The sequence below is a fragment of the Mastomys coucha genome, unplaced genomic scaffold (genome assembly GCF_008632895.1).
Source record: "Mastomys coucha isolate ucsf_1 unplaced genomic scaffold, UCSF_Mcou_1 pScaffold5, whole genome shotgun sequence".
Taxonomy (NCBI): domain Eukaryota; kingdom Metazoa; phylum Chordata; class Mammalia; order Rodentia; family Muridae; genus Mastomys; species Mastomys coucha.
In genome coordinates, this window is record NW_022196911.1 from 6,995,483 (window position 1) to 7,013,500 (window position 18,018).

At 45.4% G+C, this 18,018-nt stretch overlaps 1 protein-coding gene across 1 annotated transcript in view; it reads left to right on the forward strand.

Annotated features, from left to right (window-relative positions):
* Positions 1–18,018, forward strand: part of Snx9 (sorting nexin 9) — a 77,132-nt gene that overhangs the window by 31,200 nt on the left and 27,914 nt on the right. The window contains exons 2-5 of the mRNA XM_031350677.1: positions 5,635–5,721; positions 8,295–8,369; positions 9,790–9,915; positions 17,293–17,461. Coding sequence (XP_031206537.1) covers positions 5,635–5,721; positions 8,295–8,369; positions 9,790–9,915; positions 17,293–17,461 — 457 coding nt within the window. The remainder of the gene's footprint in view (positions 1–5,634; positions 5,722–8,294; positions 8,370–9,789; positions 9,916–17,292; positions 17,462–18,018) is intronic.

The window sequence follows — 18,018 nt, forward strand, 5'->3', positions numbered from 1 at the left end:
CCTTCTCCTGTTTTATAACTTACTGAATGCAATTAATACTGTCCATATATGCATGGTGTAGGCTATGCACTGGAGCATGGGTAACCTACAGGGACCATGCTCCATAAGAAAACAGACTCTCCCTCATATGCATGGTGTAGGCCATGCACTGGAGCATGGGTAACCTACAGGGACCATGCCCCATAAGAAAACAGACTCTCCCTCATATGCATGGTGTAGGCTATGCACTGGAGCGTGGGTAACCTACAGGGACCATGCCCCATAAGAAAACAGACTCTCCCTCCCCTAGCTATCAACTGTGAGCAGGTCCTTAGCTTGTGGGCCTCCTCTACGTCCATGCTGCAGTGTTGACTGGCTTCATCTACAGGGAGCCACGGCTGCTGGGAGCTCCTGGATGCACTGGCCCCTTTCATGTCCAGAAGACACCGTTTTCTCTAATCTCCCTCAGTCTGTCTCTTACAGACTTTCTGCCCTTCCTCCATGGTGTTCTCTGAGCTTTGAGGGACGAGGAGTGTAATGAGGCCTGATGGTTGTGTTAACTTGATGGCTATGTTTATTTAGCAAAATAATGGTAGTAGGTTTCCCACCCCCACCCAAGGCCAGCGAGCTCCTCAGCCATGAGGTCTTGGCTAGATTTACAGTATCAGACAAGAGTTTCCTCCTGTGGAGTGGGCCTTGCATGTAAGCAGTCTGAAAGAGTTTGCTCCCCTCCCCAAACAGTCCAGGGTATTGCTGTTGCTCTCGATTGCCCACCAGAAGCTGGTAAGACTGTTACTGAAGACACTACAAGACTTAGGTCACAGGACTTACAGAAATCCAGCTGGTACCCACCTAGAAACCTCCGCCCTCTTGGCTTACATTCGTAATATCAGAAGGTGCTTACAGGTTGCTGGGAGAGAAAAGGCATTACAAAGACTCTGTGAGCTACAATCACACCTGGCCAGGCAAGAGCTGCCCATTGGGTCATAGTGACATGAGTGCAATGGATGTAACCAACCTCCTAATGGTCCTCAGAGGTAATTCAGTTTTTGACTAGGGAATTTCTTAAAGTCATTCTTACATATTTTATCTTTTGTTGTTAGAATTTTAATTTAGAATTTTTAGATCAGTAATGTAGCTACACATTAAAATTAAAGAAGAAAAAATATACTGAGAAATTTCTGTTCTTTCTTTTTCTGCCATTCTAGGTAATCAGTTTAAAATTCATTTCTTGTTATTTAATGCTTTGTTACAGAAATACTGGCAAATATAAATACTTAGTCTACCTGTAAAAAGATAGTATCCTGCATGCCCTAGCTTGCACTTGGCTGCTGTGTCTGTCTACTCATGAGGTTCTTTTCCTGTATTGCTACATCCTGTACTATGATGTTATTGACACACGTCATCCAAGGCCATGCCTCCTAATCCTTCCTAAATGTTTCTGCCAACTGGGAACCAAACACTGAAGTCTATGAGCCTATAGGGCCCATCCTCATCCAGACCAGCACACACGCTGTCTCTATAACAAATACCTGAAATAACTGACCTAGAAAAGTCTTATCTTGATTCACAGTTCAGAGGTCCTGGGCCAAGGCTGGTTCTGTTCCTTTTAGGCTTGTGGTAAGGCAGCTCTTCACAGTAGGAATGTGTACTCAGGTGGAACCACTCACCGCATTGGCTGCAAACTGAAGAGGAGAATGAGGCCGGTCCCGGAGTCTCTTTCAAGGGTGTATCCTCAGTGACCCGCCTCCTTACTCACCTACCTCCCACCAGAGCCCACCTCTCAGAGTTCTACTTCCTTCTAGACTCTGGCATGAAACTTTAATAAAGCGATGTTTAGAACCCAAACTACAGCAAAGAGTAATTGAATATTTAAGACCATATTCGTATAGCATTCTTGCTAAATTAGAAGAAATATAAAAGTTGAGTTGATTTTTTTTTTCTGTTTGTAAAGATCAGGAGAACAATCACACACACACGTACACACACACCCTCTATATCTGTTACTGGTAGATGTTTAAAGGGTGAAATAAAGGAAAATTGACAAAAATCTATCACAAAATCAATGTCCTGTGTTTGAGAAATTGAGTGATATTTTATATGTTCAATTGCTGTTTGTGTTTTTCTTCAGCCATGTGCTTTTCTGCCTGTTTTCTAGTTAGACTGCTATTCCTTGAACTATATAAACTCTTTCTACATTAGAATAATTTCTGATATGAGTTACAGATGTTTCTAATTTTGATTGATTGATTTGGGAAGGTACATGTGCCATGGCATATGTCTGGAGGTCAAAGGATAATGTGAGTGAGTCCCTGTCCTCTGCCTACCATGTGAGTTCCAGGATCTTACTCAAGTCGGCAGCCTTGTTGGCAGGCACTTTTAGCCCTGGATCCATTTCACCAGCCCTACATTGCAGAGTTTCTTATAGTTTGTTTTGTATTAAAATTTCTAGTATCTCCTCTTTTCTCTTTCTCCCCTACCCTGTGTATGTGTCAGAGAATAAGGATCAAACCCAGGGCCTTAGGTGTCCTTTATCTAAGACATGTAGTGATTTTTACAGTCACTTGGGAGCACAAGAAAGTGATATGGAGCAGACAGAATAACATGGAGCAGATATGCACAGTGCGAGTGAAAGAAGGAGTGTTGATGTTCTCTTCTCTCAGAAGAGGTGTGCGCTTAGCAGCAGGTGTGTTGTGCACTAACTGTCATGGGATCTGGGGCCTTGGAGATCTCTGGCTGTCACTGTGCTTTCTTAGTACCTAGATTGATGCCTCCAGCCATTTACCTCATATATGCTTTGTGAAATTTCTATTGAGGGGATTGATTGTGATTAGTAGTCTGCATTGAATATATAGCATGAAGTTATCTGCTAATCAGGAACTTTGTGGAAACTTAGCTTCAGAATGTGGAAAACATTGGAAGAAGTGGTGCAGGAAAAATAAAAAAATAAAAAACAACTCTTTTCTTTCAAAGGCCAAATAGGAAATACAGGAATAAACAGTAGACACTGGAGCTGAGGCCATGTGTGTATAGGAAGTAGACAGTAGACACTAGAGCTGAGGCTGTGTGTGTATAGGAAGTAGACAGTAGACACTAGAGCTGAGGCTGTGTGTGTATAGGAAGTAGACAGTAGACACTGGAGCTGAGGCCGTGTGTGTATAGGAAGTAGACAGTAGACACTGGAGCTGAGGCCGTGTGTGTATAGGAAGTAGACAGTAGACACTGGAGCTGAGGCTGTGTGTGTATAGGAAGTAGACAGTAGACACTGGAGCTGAGGCTGTGTGTGTATAGGAAGTAGACAGTAGACACTGGAGCTGAGGCTGTGTGTGTATAGGAAGTAGACAGTAGACAGTGGAGCTGAGGCCGTGTGTGTATATAGGAAGTAGATGGTAGACCCTGGACCTGAGGCAGCACGTGTATCATTTTAGATCTTGTCATTGGTGGCTAAGAGGAGAAGGGCAGGATGACAAGGAGCAGAGATGTAGAACCAGGCAGGAGCCACGTACTAGCAGAGGGGAGAGAAGCAAAGTGAGCCAGCCCAGGGTCTTCAGTGTTGAGGGTTCCTGGCCTTGCACACACTTTATCCTCTAGGCTTAATGGCCAGTGCTTTTTTTCCTAACAGTTCATACTTATTTGAAAATGTGCTGCTGCTGGGCGGTGGTGGCAGCGCACGCCTTTAGTCCCAGCACTTGGGAGGCAGAGGCAGGCGGATTTCTGAGTTCGAGGCCAGCCTGGTCTACAGAGTGAGTTCCAGGACAGCCAGGGCTACACACAAAGAAACCCTGTCTCGAAAAACAAACAAACAAAAAATAAATAAATAAAAAGAAAGAAAATGTGCTGTTGAAATCTTTTTGTTCTCATAAATTACTTTCCATTCTGTTTTCTAAGACCATCTCTAATTTTTCAAACATGTTTTAAACATGTCCACACTGCCTGTCAGTTTTCCTGTGAGTGTCTGAGTTCATTTGTGCTACCATAACAGAATGCTGGAGGGCAGGCACCTTACAAAGAATGGAATTGATTTCACCAGCATTATAGACATAGGGAAGTCAAAGGTCAAGACTCTGTTAGCCCTACTTCTGTGCATCAGGTGGAGGGGAGGACACTGGGTCCTCACGTGGCAATGTGTTCTGAGAGCTAGCAGTAGCTCCCTTAGGTTCCTGCTCTCAACACCTGACCCGGGATGATGGTTGAATGTGAGCTTTAAGGGGCACACATGCCCTAACCATCCCATTGTGACCATTCGCTAATGTCTAAAGTGTGAAGGAGTTTCCATCCATCACTTTGTGTGTCACTGTCTCACGTTCTGCTTCATGGAATTACACCTAGTAACCAGGGGCTTTGGGATTCTGTATCTGGGGACCAAGTGGATTTAGCTGAACTGAAAAATGCAGCAGGCATCCTAAGGAGCAGCAACAAAGCAGCAGGTTGCTCTCTGGCCTGGAGGTGAGCCAACACACTGGGCTTCGCTCCAGAGGAAGCTCACTTCCTTCCGCGGGCCGCCCTCCCATTTATCTCCCCCTGCCCTCGTCACAGAGGACTGAGGTTGATGTGACATGGTTCCAAAAAATATCCCACAATGTGACAAGCAGAATTCTATCTACTGTGCAGCTGTGTGAGGACAGTACCTCCACGTGGTTTCTTTGTCCTTTGTCCTGGCCTGTTTAGACTGGCAGTGTTTGTCCCTTTGCCTGTCTCTCAGCCCCTTCCTTGCTGCCAGGGGACAGTGGATGAGATTTCTTGATTGATGGACTACACTGCCATTTGTTTCTTTCCAGTATTTTTTAGGAAAAACTTCAAATGTGTGAAACGTCAAAAAAAAATTTCTATTGAACATTATGAAGCACTAGTTAAATTTTGTAACAGTTTTAAATGCCTGGCTTATGGCTTGTTCACAAATAGTTTCTATTATTTTTAATGTATTTCAAGGTAGTGGGGCCCCCTCTCATCTTCTATCACTACTTGTGAGTCTTCCGTCTCTGTTAAAATAGTTAGGATTGAAGCAGTTCTGAGAGGAGGACAGTGGTGAGCTCAGGCTGGTCCTTCCATGCTGGGTGCTGGGCGTTTGCTGAGGGATCGGTTAAGTGAGTGCAGCTGCACTGTCCTGTGTCCTAGCTACATACATGCCTCACAAGTAGGTTATCCAAAGTTAAAAAATCACAGCTGTTTGGGAGAACTGGGTAGCATACACAGCCCTGTGGTAGCTCTTGGTCCAGTGGAAAGTGTGGAAGAGTGTCCGTGTCTGCTGTGTGAGGCTCAGAAGTCATCCCAGAGGCTGGCTCCTGGGCTGGAGAGTGATCGAGTGTGTTAAGCTGGCACAGCATGTCTGTGTGCAATGCCTCCATTCCTGAGTGGACCCGTTACCAATGCCTGCATCTGCTTCTGACCACATGAAGGGCAGGGCTTTTTCTTTCTTAATGAAACAGGTGTGTTTGGAATTATATTTTAGGAACAACCTCTCTAAATGCAGAATGTGCAGGGGCTGTGGCCATTGGGATTCTGAAGGAAATAGGTGTCCTAAGCTATCTCCTTTTTTCCTGGTCAGCCACAGGCACTGTCAGGTTCACACAGTTGCGTTTACAGGCAAGCTAAGTTGTTGAGATCTTTGTTGGGCTTACATTTGTAACTTCTCCTTTTCCTGCCCACTCCCTGCAGGCTCGGGTCATGTATGACTTTGCTGCTGAACCTGGAAATAATGAGCTGACAGTTAATGAAGGAGAAATCATCACAATTACAAACCCGGTAAGAGCACAGAGTTTACAGCTCTGGATGTGCTTGAATGTGGTGCCTTCCTTTTCATAAGCTCATCATCTCACATCAGGGTTTCAGCTGTTGCTTATGGAATGCTTATACTACAAGAAGCTGTTACATACACCCTGAGAGAAGTTCAGTCCCTGCATATGGCTGAGTGCATGACTGAATTTATTGCGCTTTTTTTTTTTTTTTTGCTAGTTTTCCCTAACATTTGTAACCTGCCAAGCATCGTGTCATGGTTCTGGAATCAGTTCATACTGTTTTCTCCCTACCCTTGCAGGACTGTGTCTCTGTAATACATAAGCAATCATGCTGACATTCCTAAACAGCTTAGTTTACTGATTGCTCTCTCTGTTCTAAGCCTGACCCTGTAATAGGATTACCAGAAAGCAGTAGATGTTAGCTTAGCTCCCAGCTGGGCCACATCATGGTGTGCTACACAGTTCCCAGTCTTCATAAACCATCTTTGAACTTGTGTGTGCCCATGTAGGCGTTCATCTTCATATATGCAGGAGCAGCTCTGACCACACAGCTCTTCCCTTCCTTCCCATAAGCATTTGTGTGGTCCCTGAGTTCAGGCTCTTTCTGTTGGAAATTTAGCACATTTCTTTTTATAGAATACAATTTTTATACCCCATTGAGTTTCTTTTGTGATCTTTGTTGCTCAGAAGTAAACAATACCATTATTAAATCATCTCAGGCTACTCTCTGTTATCTCTGTGGTAGTCACCGAACTGTTTAATTCTCTTTATGCGCAACTTTATTGTAATCATCCTTAAAGTCTTTAGCAGTATTATGAGATGAAAGCAGTTTGAAATAAAGTTCTGAAGAAAATTATCTCAATTACTCCTATTTTATTCAGAAGGGAGAAGAGCAAATTGGAGGGAGAATTAGTCTCTGTAGTTACAAAATGAGTAAAAAAAACTTTCAGCTACTGCTGCTCTGTCTTTACCTGCTCCCCAAGACACTACTGAGAGTATAGGCTCCACCCCCTCAGCCTGGGGCGGGGCATGTCCTCCCTAGACCCTGTCATAGCTCCTAGGTTCCACAGCCCTTTGCGTGTGTCCCCTGGGCATGTCCTCCCTAGTCCCCACTACAGCCCCAAGGTTCCACACCAGCAGCTGTGTCTCTTGCCCTAAGGCTCCTTGTCTATGAGGTTTGTTCCCCAGTGTTCTTCCTGAATATCCCATCATGGTGCAGTGACTGTATCTGAGGCAGGAAACTGTGCTCGGTTACCGGGCCTCTCTGATAATGCCTCTCACCAGCTACTTGTGGGCCCCTCTTTTGGTTTATGATAATGATTATTCTCATAGTATTACTTTTGACCCTGTATGCTAAACCCATAGTATTTGCACCTGACCAGGCTGCTCAAGCTCACATGGGCTACCGGGACTGTGTCTCAGTGCCAGTGGAGGTCATAGAGAGCATCAGATTCCCTGGAGCATGACTGAGAACCACCCATGTGGCTGCTCCTTAAGAGTAGTGCATGCTTTTAATCACTGAGCTAGCTCTCCAACCCCTAGTTTTGTATTTCTAATAAGTAGAAATAGGTTTGGTTTTCAAACAGAATGACAGTACATTCCAGCCATTTCATAAAATTAGTAATTTCCTAATATTATCAAATATCCTATTAGTTTAATTGCTGACTTATATGTTTTTAACTTGAAAAATCCCCTAGAATATTGTCCTGACACTCAACCTTGTAACAAATTATTACACATGATCATATTTTCCATGGACACCCTTTTTATTATTTATATTTCCTAGTATTTTTCTCTGGAATTATTTCACATTTCCTGGTTTGATTCTTTGGGAAAACTTGTTTTAGAAAATACACTCAAGAGTGGGAAGATAGGTCTTTTGGTAAAGCACTTGTTTTATAAGCATAGGAACCTAGGTTCAATTCCAGAAACATATGACAAAGCCTCTTGGTGGGCATATGACAGAGCATTCATTATGGGCATGGATGAAGTCAGGTAGGTTCCCAGGCCTCTGCCCAGCCAGCCTGCCCCATTTGTTGAGCTCCAGGCCAGAGAGAGTTTCCAAACAGAAAGTGGGGCCCACGAGATGGCTCAGTGGATAAAGGTGCAGGCACCAATGCCACCAAGCTGGATAGCCTGGGCTGATGACCACAGCACACACATGGAGAAGGAGAGAACTTACCTTCTGAGTTGTCCTCTGTCCAAAGAGGCCATGGCATTCGTATGCACACACATTCATATACATACAATAAATGAATAAATACATTGTCTTAAAAGGTGGACAGTACCCAAGGAAGAACACTTGAGGTTGACCTCTGGTCTCCACATGTGTTTATGCACATACATGCAAATAGGAAATAAGCATTCAGTCACTTCTTAGAGCTCAGTTTGCATTGTTAGAATACATTATTTTCTGTTCTAAACAAGATTTAAAAATGTAAAATTTTGAATAGTATTAGCTCTATAGTCATAAAAAGCTTCATGTTTTTCATGTAAAAATTATACATTTGTAACAGTTCTCAGTGCAGAATTTCTACAGCCAATCCTAACCATACCTTTTATCTTCATCTTTTCTGTTAGAATGTTGGTGGAGGATGGCTGGAAGGAAAGAACAACAAAGGAGAGCAGGGGCTTGTTCCTACCGACTACGTGGAGGTAAGCACTACCCACCGACAGCTAAGCTGATCTGCACTACACTTCTCTTGATCAGTTAGTTGTTAAAAGGGAAGAGAGTAACTGTCTTAAAAGTAAAATTTTGTTGGAAAAGTAGTAGGTGCTAATTAAATAAGATACAGAAAATACATTGAAGTAGAAATGAGGGAAGAGATTATCTATGAGCCTAAGCTACAGAAATGTTTAGATTAGCTACCTTCCAAAGACAGCTGCTGCCTCCAGCTCTGAGGTGGATTGATTCGCAGAATGTCAGTGGACTCTTTAAAAGGGCAGACTTTATGCTTCCTTCTGCTGCTTTCGTAGACACGAGGATGTCTTTAATGGGACACTGAGCACCCCAAAGTCCTGCAGGTGACCCTGCCTGAGACACAGCCACTCCGCAGCAGGACCGTCTTCAGAGCCTGCTGCCTTGCGCCCTCTGCTGGTTGCCTGTGGTCTCAAGCCTGAGCACTTGTCTCTGTCTCTCTCCTTGGGTGACAGACACTGAGTTAGTTACCTCTGGACGACCACTGGCAGGAAGCTTCCCTGGACCTTATGAGCAAAGCAGGGAGGAGCCTGTCTGTGTTCTCTTGTCTTCGGTTAAAACTGAGGGGTGAGGAGTCTTACTCTCTGGGAAGTCAGTAGGGTTTTTTCCCCTTCCAGAAGTGTGTGTATACATGCTGTGTCTGTATAGTGCCAAGAGTTCATAGGCCCCTGAGTACAGTTTGAAAGTCTGAGGTTCAGATCCTGCTCCTCTGGTTCTATGTATGTACTGCACATCTGAGATCCTAAAGTGGTCACGGCCAAGAGAAATCTTAAGGATTTAGGTTGACACTGGTATTCATTCTATTTATACAAGTGTTTGTTTCTAAAGAGGTATAGTTTCAGCTTCTTAGATTTGTTTAATCTTTTGAGACTGAGTTCCCTTTACTAGAAATGGACAGACCCAGCAGGCTAACATGAGAACATGGTTGAACCAGCAGGACCATTCACCAACAGGATATGATGGACTATCCTGTTGTCCAAGAACTAAGATAAGCCGTGTTCTAAACTATAAAACATACAATGTGTCTGTAGGTACACAAGTAGATTAATGAATCACAAAGTGCTTCTTAGACTATACTGAAATTTAACTCCAAATAAGTAAGAGAAGGATTGCTAGAAAATACCAAAGTACTTGGAAATTAAGCAGTCTAAGTTATACATAAATCAAAGGAAAAATCTCAAGAAAAAAATTAAGAGTGTTTAATGTAAATATAAATGAAAACTATCGAAATTGTAGGGTGCAGCTAAAATAGTCCTGAGAGGGACACCTGCAGTCCTGAGAGCGTCAGTCCCTCCCCAGGGTAGATTGTGTGTCACCTCCTGGAAGCTGTCACTGAGATGGAATCATGAGTGAATGGCAGTTCTTTCCAATCCTCAGATTTTACCAAACGATGGAAAAGATCCATTTTCTTGTGGAAATTCAGTGGCCGATCAAGCTTTCCTTGATTCCCTGTCAGCCAGCACGGCTCATGCCAACTCATCTTCTGCCAACACCAATAACCAGGTACGCCTCACCTCCCGCTAGGGCTGGCTGGTTTCCTGAGAGCAAAGCTTAAGGGGAGGCAGGTGGTACAGCATCGCTGTTGTTGCTCCCTGAAAGTAGCTGTGAGGGGTGTGTGTGTGGTAGTTGGGGGGTTAGGGGTGTGGCGTGGGGGTGTACAATGTGGGGGTGTGTGCATGCAGTGTGAAGGGGGTGTGCCGTGGGAGGAGGTGCAGTGTGAAGAGGTGTGCCGAGAGGGGTGTGTGAGGGGGTGTGCTGTGGGGGAAGGTGCAGTGTGAAGGGGGTGTGGTGTGGGGGGTGTGCCGTGGGAGGGGGTGTGCAGTGTGAGAGGGTGTGCAGCAGTGTGAGGGGGTGTGGTATGTAAGGGTGTGGTGGTTGGGGAATTAGGTATGGCATGAGCGGTGTGGCATGAGGGGGTGTGGCGCTCCTGCTGGGTATTAACACAGACCTCACCTGAAACATCTGCTAAAGACTATTTGCAAAACCAATAATAAAATGAAAGATAGTGTGTTGAGATTTGCTCTTGAGAGTATCAGGATATGGGTATGGACCCTTAAAAGGTTAAATATTCTCTAGAATGAGGGCCTGCAAAGAGGGAAGGAAGCAGACACTGAGGAGGCCAGACCTTCTGCTTTGTCATGGGTCCTCCTGTTACAGCAAGTATTCCCCCCATTGCCTGTAGAAACAGTCAGATAAAAGTGGCACAGCCAGGCACTCAGCACTTACACTGTAAGTAGGCCTAGCGTGAGCTCCTGTTTTAAAGAATGTACATATTTTAAACATGGCTTGGTAGTGCACGCCTTAATCCCAGGATCTCTGTGAGTCCAAGCCAGCCTGGACTACATAGTTAGACTCTATCTCAAAAAATGAAACAAAATAAGAGAGTGAATTCCATATTGTATATTTCATATTTCTACCAGAGGCCCTTTGTAGACTTGAGATTAAGCTCTGTAAATAAGAGGATAGGAAAGTGTACAGGTTCTGCCATGTTTTGAGTTGAAATGGTTAGGTTTTCACATGAGCAGACCTTGTGTCCTCTGGCCCTTCTGAGAGAAACAGTTAAATCTCTGCCAATTATTCTGGTCAAAGCACCCCTCCAGAGAGGGACAGTGGCAACATATTCCTTGGTTCCTAGGTCATTTTCTAGTCCAGTAGGCACACAGCTACTAAATGTTTCTCAATAAGAAATGTCAGATACTCTCTTAGTCACGTGGATGAGTTGAAGAGAAAAAAACATCTTACCTTCTCTTAAATAGCCTTCCTGTTGTGAGCAAGAAACGCTCACTTTCCACTCAGTTTTGAGTCTTGCTCTAGAACTTTCCAGTTACCTAGTCCTGCACTCTCCCTCCCTGGCTTCTTTCCTTCCTAGCAGGAACCTGTCTGTCAGGTTGCGGCTGTCTGCTCAGCTCCCCAGGAGAGGCCAAAGGGCAGCTGGAGCTGTGGAGACTGGGGAGAGTCTTCACAAGTGGATGGATGGACAGACAGTGGTGGAGCCTTGAGTGCACACTGAGCCAGCCTCTCCTTCTAGATAGTAATGTAAACGGTGGTTAACCTGCGGCTAGGGAGGTTTCCTGGCAGACTTACCAAACTAGTAATCTGTATTGACTATGCTGGCCTTGGAGTGTTTTCTGTAGGGAACAGCCGGCCACTGGAGTTGGAGCCCACTCTTGGGCATCCTATACTTTACTGTTTCCTTTGTTTGCTAGTTTAGATGAAATGCCAAGCAGAAAACCACCTCAGTGAGAGTCTCACTAATTCTCTCAGTCATGGTCCACTTATGGGGTCTGACCCAGCTCGACAGACACAAAAAGTCATGGTGGCCAAAGCCCTTCTTTCTTTGTGTATCTTCTAAAGTTGTGGCTCTTGTGTCTGTATGAGAGACAGTACCCTGTATATGAGTCTGTTCCTCTAGAACTCAGGGATGAGTGAAGTCTCAGCATATCTCCCACCAGGCACCTGTCCTGCGGGAGCATGGTTCGTAATCAGGTGTAGGAGCTTCTTACTGGTCTAAGTGCCCCAATGATGTATATAGGGAGCAAAATACAACAAAATAGAAATACTATAAACTGGGCTGGAGAGATGGCTTAGCGGGTAAGAGCACTGACTGCTCTTCCAGAGGTCATGAATTCAATTCCCAGCAACCCCATGGTGGCTCACAACCATCTGTAATGAAATCTGATGCCCCCTTCTGGTGTGTCTGAAAGAGAGCAACTGTGTACTCACATAAAATAAATGAATAAATGAAAAAAAATGTTTTATGTTACATCACATCAAAATACATAGTATCTGGTCAGTCCCCTGTTTCACCAGTGACATCTGGATGGACGATAGTCTTCCTCCATAGTCTGGTATTTTCCCCTGTCCAGAAGTAATCTGCAAATGAATGGGATACTGCTCGCTGTTCTGACAGCTTGTTGGTGTTGCTGTCATGCCTGAATCACTGCTGGTTTTTCTGCTGTGCCTGCTGACCTGGCTTGCTTCTGTGCCATCAGTCCTTTTGGTATCATCCGCCAGAGCTAGCTAGCTACCCTGATCCAGTTTTAAGAGTGTAGGTTAGGGCTGGCGAGATGGCTCAGCGGGTAAGAGCACTGTACTGCTCTTCCGAAGGTCCTGAGTTTGGATCCCAGCAACCACACGATGGCTCACAACCACCTGTAATGAGATCTGACGCCATCTTCTGGTGAGTCTGAAGACAGCCACCAGTGGGGCTTGAGTGAGCAGGGTGGCAGAGGTCCTGAGTTCAATTCCCAGCAGCCTCACACATGGTGGCTCACAGCCATCTCTACAGCTACAGTGTACTCATACACATAAAATAAATCTTTAAAAAAAAAAAAGAGTGTAGGTCAAACACAGAATTCTTCCTCCTTAATTGCTAGTTTTCAAACTAAGTTGTTTTATAGCTGCTTCAAATGTAGCTACTAGGTTTTCTTCTTTGTCCCTTTGCAGTGTTTGGGCCTGTGGATTTGCACTGGCTCCTGCACCTCACCCCTGGAGCGCTGCTCTTTCCTTCCTGTGTGTTGTCTCCTGTTGGGAGATCATTCAGGTTGTCTGCTCTCCATCCATAGACGAATCCTCCCTTTTTCTGATTGGGTTGTAAATCTCACCTGGTAGCTCAGGATCACTGCCCTTCTGTCTAGTGATTTTAAAACAGTCCACATGTGTTGTCATTTTTTAGCTTGGGTGAGAATGTAAACTGGGTCTCTTTAGTCTCTCATGATTATCTTTTCTGTGCCTTGACTTCCAAGTTTTCCTTTCATTTGCATCTCTGAAATGAGAATGGTGCTGTTCATAGCACAAGGGTTTTGAACCTCACACCACAGAAGTGTTACTAGTGTTCATTCCATTCTGAGCTGTGTGGACATAGGACTGGGGCTCCAAAGTTGTCAGGAATTGAGTCAGTGACCACATTCCAGCAAGAGCACACACCGGAGGACGTGCACTTTTGCCTCTCAGTTCCCAGAGTGCCTGGCCTCTTCTTTCCTTCACGTGTGTGTGTGTGTGTGTGTGTGTGTGTGCGCGCACGCGTGCTTGTGTGTGTATGTGTGTGTGTGTGTGTTGAGGTAACATGGCAGCTTTGAGCCTCCTGGTTGGACTCTTACACAGACGGTGCTTTTGAAAGCAAAGGTTTAAAATTCTAACATTTGGACATCTTGGCTGTGTGTTTGCCTCTGATTTGTCTTGCTAGCTATGGCATGCATGATGCTTGCCCACTTCAGTGCAGCTTGCAGTTAGTGTTAGTGCTTCAGTTGTGGTACCAAGCACAGGCTTGGGAAGACGCAACTTGCTACCGCATGCTAGGCTTTTTCCATGAATCTGACTGTGCCATGAGTTTGCTGGTTTTGATTAAAAGCTTTGCTGTGTATTGTCCCCTGCTCACTGAATACCTTTTTATTTTAAGGTGGACGTTTGGGCTCAGGTTGGTTGTGTTAAAAGACTCAGCCAGTCACCCCCTTCTTCTTCTCCTTCTCCTCCTTCTTCCATAAATAAGGTAAATTTGAGACATGAATAACTGCATGAAGAGATAAGCACTTAGCAGCCAGCCCTGAGAGGTATGCTTTTCATATGCGAAGGAGCTCTTCCCCGACCTGGTCAGGCAGATGTGATTGCTAAGGAGGTAGGACCTGCAGACTGTCGGCTGACACCTACTGAGACCTGATTGGTGTAGTGAGATCTAGTGAAGGGTTTGGCTCTGAGTGACAGTAGAGCAAGCAGATCCTGGAACCAAGAAGGGAAGGCAGAAAGTGTTGCTTGGTGGGCATGAGAAGGGAGGGAAGGGGAAGGAAGGCTAGGGAAGTGGAGGCCTCAGCTAAGAAACAGAGCGGGCTACCAAATGCCTGAGTCTGTGCTTTCAAGACAAAGGCATTGGTGGATCGAGAGCAAAGAAATTGATGGCCTAAGGATCTTTAAAACAGGTCTTGGTAGTCCAGCTTGTTACCTTGGGATTAGATTGTGAAAACGCTCTTGGCATTTGGAGCATGAAAGGTGTTTCTACCAAAGTCTGAGCACTGGGTGTTACCACCGAGCTTCGCCTAGAGGTGAGGGAGGCCCCTGCCCTCTTCTTCTCCGGGATGCCTGGAGGAAGCGGATCTTCAGCTAGCAAAGAATAGCCTAAGTGCCGTAAGAGTTTCTTCTCTTCTTAAATGTCTCTAGTCATGCGGCCTGGCACTTAGACTATTTGGAATTCTCCCCCATGCCCTCCTGCTGTACCTCTTGATGAACTACTGGTTTCATTATTTTGGGACAGGGTCTCACTGTGTAGCCAGGCAGCCTCTAGAACTTGCTCTGTAGCACGCTGGTGTCAAACCCTTAGGCTTTCTACCTCATCAAGTGCTGATTCTCTGTATTTCAGGTGAGCCCCCACATGGACAGATAACTCTACTGAATCCTTACTTCGTCAGTACTGTATGCATTTATCCATTCATACTTAACAAATGCCCTGAGGACGTCAGTGTTACAGGTCCCATTTAACATAGTAGCTAAGAAGGGCAAATTGCTCATATGCAAGTAGCTGTCAGTAGCAATGCTAGGATACAAGCCCAGGTCAGCATTAGGACAAATTCTCAGCCACTGTGCCCATGTGAAACATCCTTGGCCCCATGGTTACAAAGCAGTTCAAAATCCACCTAGTTGGCCAGTAATTTGGCCTTTTCTCAGAAGTCTGTGAAGTTGAACACTGAGTAGCTGGTGTTTGGGTCAGTGGTGGACTCTGTATGTGAGTGACCACAAAAGATGATAGTGGAGCTGAACATTCCCATTGGTGATATTACCACTGACAGATACACACAACAGAGTATGTTGCTTGTGTGTGCATGTGTGTGTGTGACATGTGACACTGGTGCAAACACACGTACTTGACCTGCTTGCTGCCCGTCATGTAAAGTGTGCATCTGGTTATGCACGAGAGAGCATAATGGTGAACGGCCGTGTTGCTGGTTTGTCATCCACTACTCTTCATAGCCCATTGCTTTAGTCTTCTTCTCCTTCTTGAAAAAGAAGTGTACTGTAAAACCCTCTGCTGTCACCCCAGCAGTGGCATTAGACATGCTGTGTGTGCTGCATCTTGTAATTGAATCGTTCTCTCTCTCCCTGATTTAATCTTGTATTATTTTGTTCTTTGTGGCCTAGGCAATAGGCCATAGCATATATTTATCCACTATAGCCTTGGTGGATACCGAGGTTTATTTAAGCATGTCCTGATACTTATATCACCTAGAGATGTACTTCTCAGAAACTAGCTTATTAGCACGTTGTCTGCCTCTGTCATAACTGTAGCCCCCTGTGATTATAGATACATGAGTGTGCAGTCCGCATACCTGCATCTGCTACCTTAGTAGCCATCTCGAGTTCATTCTCAGGGCCTTCTGGTGTGACAGTCAGATACAAGGCTACTTTCCTCAGACACTTGGCTAATGCTATAAGTTCTTTCAGTAGATGGCTTGAAATAACCATTCTGTTAAACAGGATGTTTTACACAGGCAATAGCTTCCTGTTATACAGCCAGTGTATATATATTCCTCTATATCTTAGGAAGCTTTGATAGAGTTTAGATATCAAAGTTTCTGACAGGCAGATATGTAGAGAGAATCTCTTGTAAGTATTACCTGTCAAAAAAAGCTTATGGCCAATGAGTTGAGGCAGGAAATAGGAGGTGGGACATCTAGCAAGGGATAGAGAGGATTCTGGGAAATAGTGAGAAGCAGGGGAGATTCGAGAGCCATATGCTGAAGGAGACTGAAGGAGAAGTAACTGACCAGGAGGCAGATAGCTTCGGGGACTGAATAAGAGGCAACTAGCCAGGAGGCAGAGGGCTTCAGGTTAGAATCAAGGAGAGAGTCACCTGGGGATGCTAAAGAAAGGGACATAAACCAGCAGGTAGAGGAACTCAAACTTAGGATAGAATAAGGAGAGATTCAAGCAGCAACTCTGAGGAGGAGATGGATGTAAAGCAGCAGGATGTAAATGAGCTCAGGGTAGAACAAAGGGGAGATGCTAGGGAAGACACTGAGGAAGAAGCAGGCCAGCTGAGGGAGAGGTAACCAACCAACAGGTAGAGGAACTTGGGAGACTCACCCCAGGAACTCTGAGGAGACAGGGAGAGGAAAGCAGCCATGTAGCTGAACCCAGGTTAGAATAAGAGAGAGAAAGCAAGTCCAAGAACAAGCAAAGCTTATGGCCCAGGCATGTATTAATAAATAATTAGAGTCGTCATTCCAGGAGCAAGGCTGGAAAGAAAAACTTGGATTTATTGTTTATACAGATATGTTGAATACATTGCTCCTGGATGCTGAGCAGTGCTGAAATTTAGTTGGGGTAGGGATTAGGTAAAGAGTCAGGCATAATCCATGAGTTACAGAGCAAGAACAGTGTTTGCCATGTGTCCGGCTAGGCGTTCTAAAGCAGCAGGCCTGTTCAACTCCTTTGCCTTTTACTCCACATGAATTTTTTCTTTTACTGTATGTATTACTTGTGAGAATTAAGACCTACAGAGAAGTACCTACTTTAGAGCAATTAGGTCAGTGGTCAGGGCTCAGCCGTAGCCGGCACAGTGGTGAGGACTCAGCTGTAGCCGGCACAGTGGTGAGGACTCTGCCATAGCCTGCACAGTGGTCAGGGCTCAGCCATAGACTGCCTGCACAGTGGAAGGGCTCAGCTGTGGCCGGCACAGCGGCTTTCTAGCTGGTACAGGAGGACATGCTCATCAGTGGAGCCGACCAGTGCTCGCATCAAGTGCTCCTATTTTCCCCTGGGTCAGGACTTAAGTCCACTTCCAGTGACTGTACCATCATTTATATGTTCTCAGTTCTTATGTCAGCCCATAGCTGAGTGGAGACAGTTTCTAAAAGTCACAAAAACTCCTTCTTCTTGTTTCCTCCCACACAGGTTGGTGGTGGCAATGACCCCTGGTCAACCTGGAATGCCCCCAAACCTGGGAACTGGGACAGCTCTGATGCCTGGGGCACCAGGACAGACGGGACTGGCGCTCAGAGGAACAGCAGCGCCAACAACTGGGACACAGGCTTTGGCCACCCGCAGGCCTACCAAGGACCAGGTGAGGGGACAATTTGCCTGAGTGACAGGTAGGAGGAGTGGCTGGTCTTGCTTTCCTCTAAGTCAGCACAGCACAGTGACTCCAGATGAAGGTCCTACAGTCTCATTCAGTACTGACAACATCTCCCTGAACAGTGGTGCCTCCCAGGAGCTCCACCTAGGTTTCATGAACTTGCTAGAGCAGTGCACAAAACTCAGGGACTCACTTGACTTCCTGTTGCCAGTTTCTTACTAAGAGTAAAACAAGGGATACAACAAGCATTCAGATGAGGAGGTACATGGGTGAGGTGTGGCACTTCCAGGCCCTCTCCTGTTGTACCCAGTGCCGTACCTGGCTAGCCAGGGGTCATTACCACCACCAGCATCTGAACATGCTCACCAACGAAGACACTGTTAGAACCTTGCAGCCCAGAGAGTTTTCTGGAGATGAATCCAGCCCTTCTCCAGTTCACAGAGGCTAAGAGGGGGATGAAGACTCTGAGGTTTCAGTCATTCATGGCTTGTGTTTTTTCTGGTGGTAGTCTTCAGTCCTGAAGTCTTCTTTGAAATGGAAGCCAC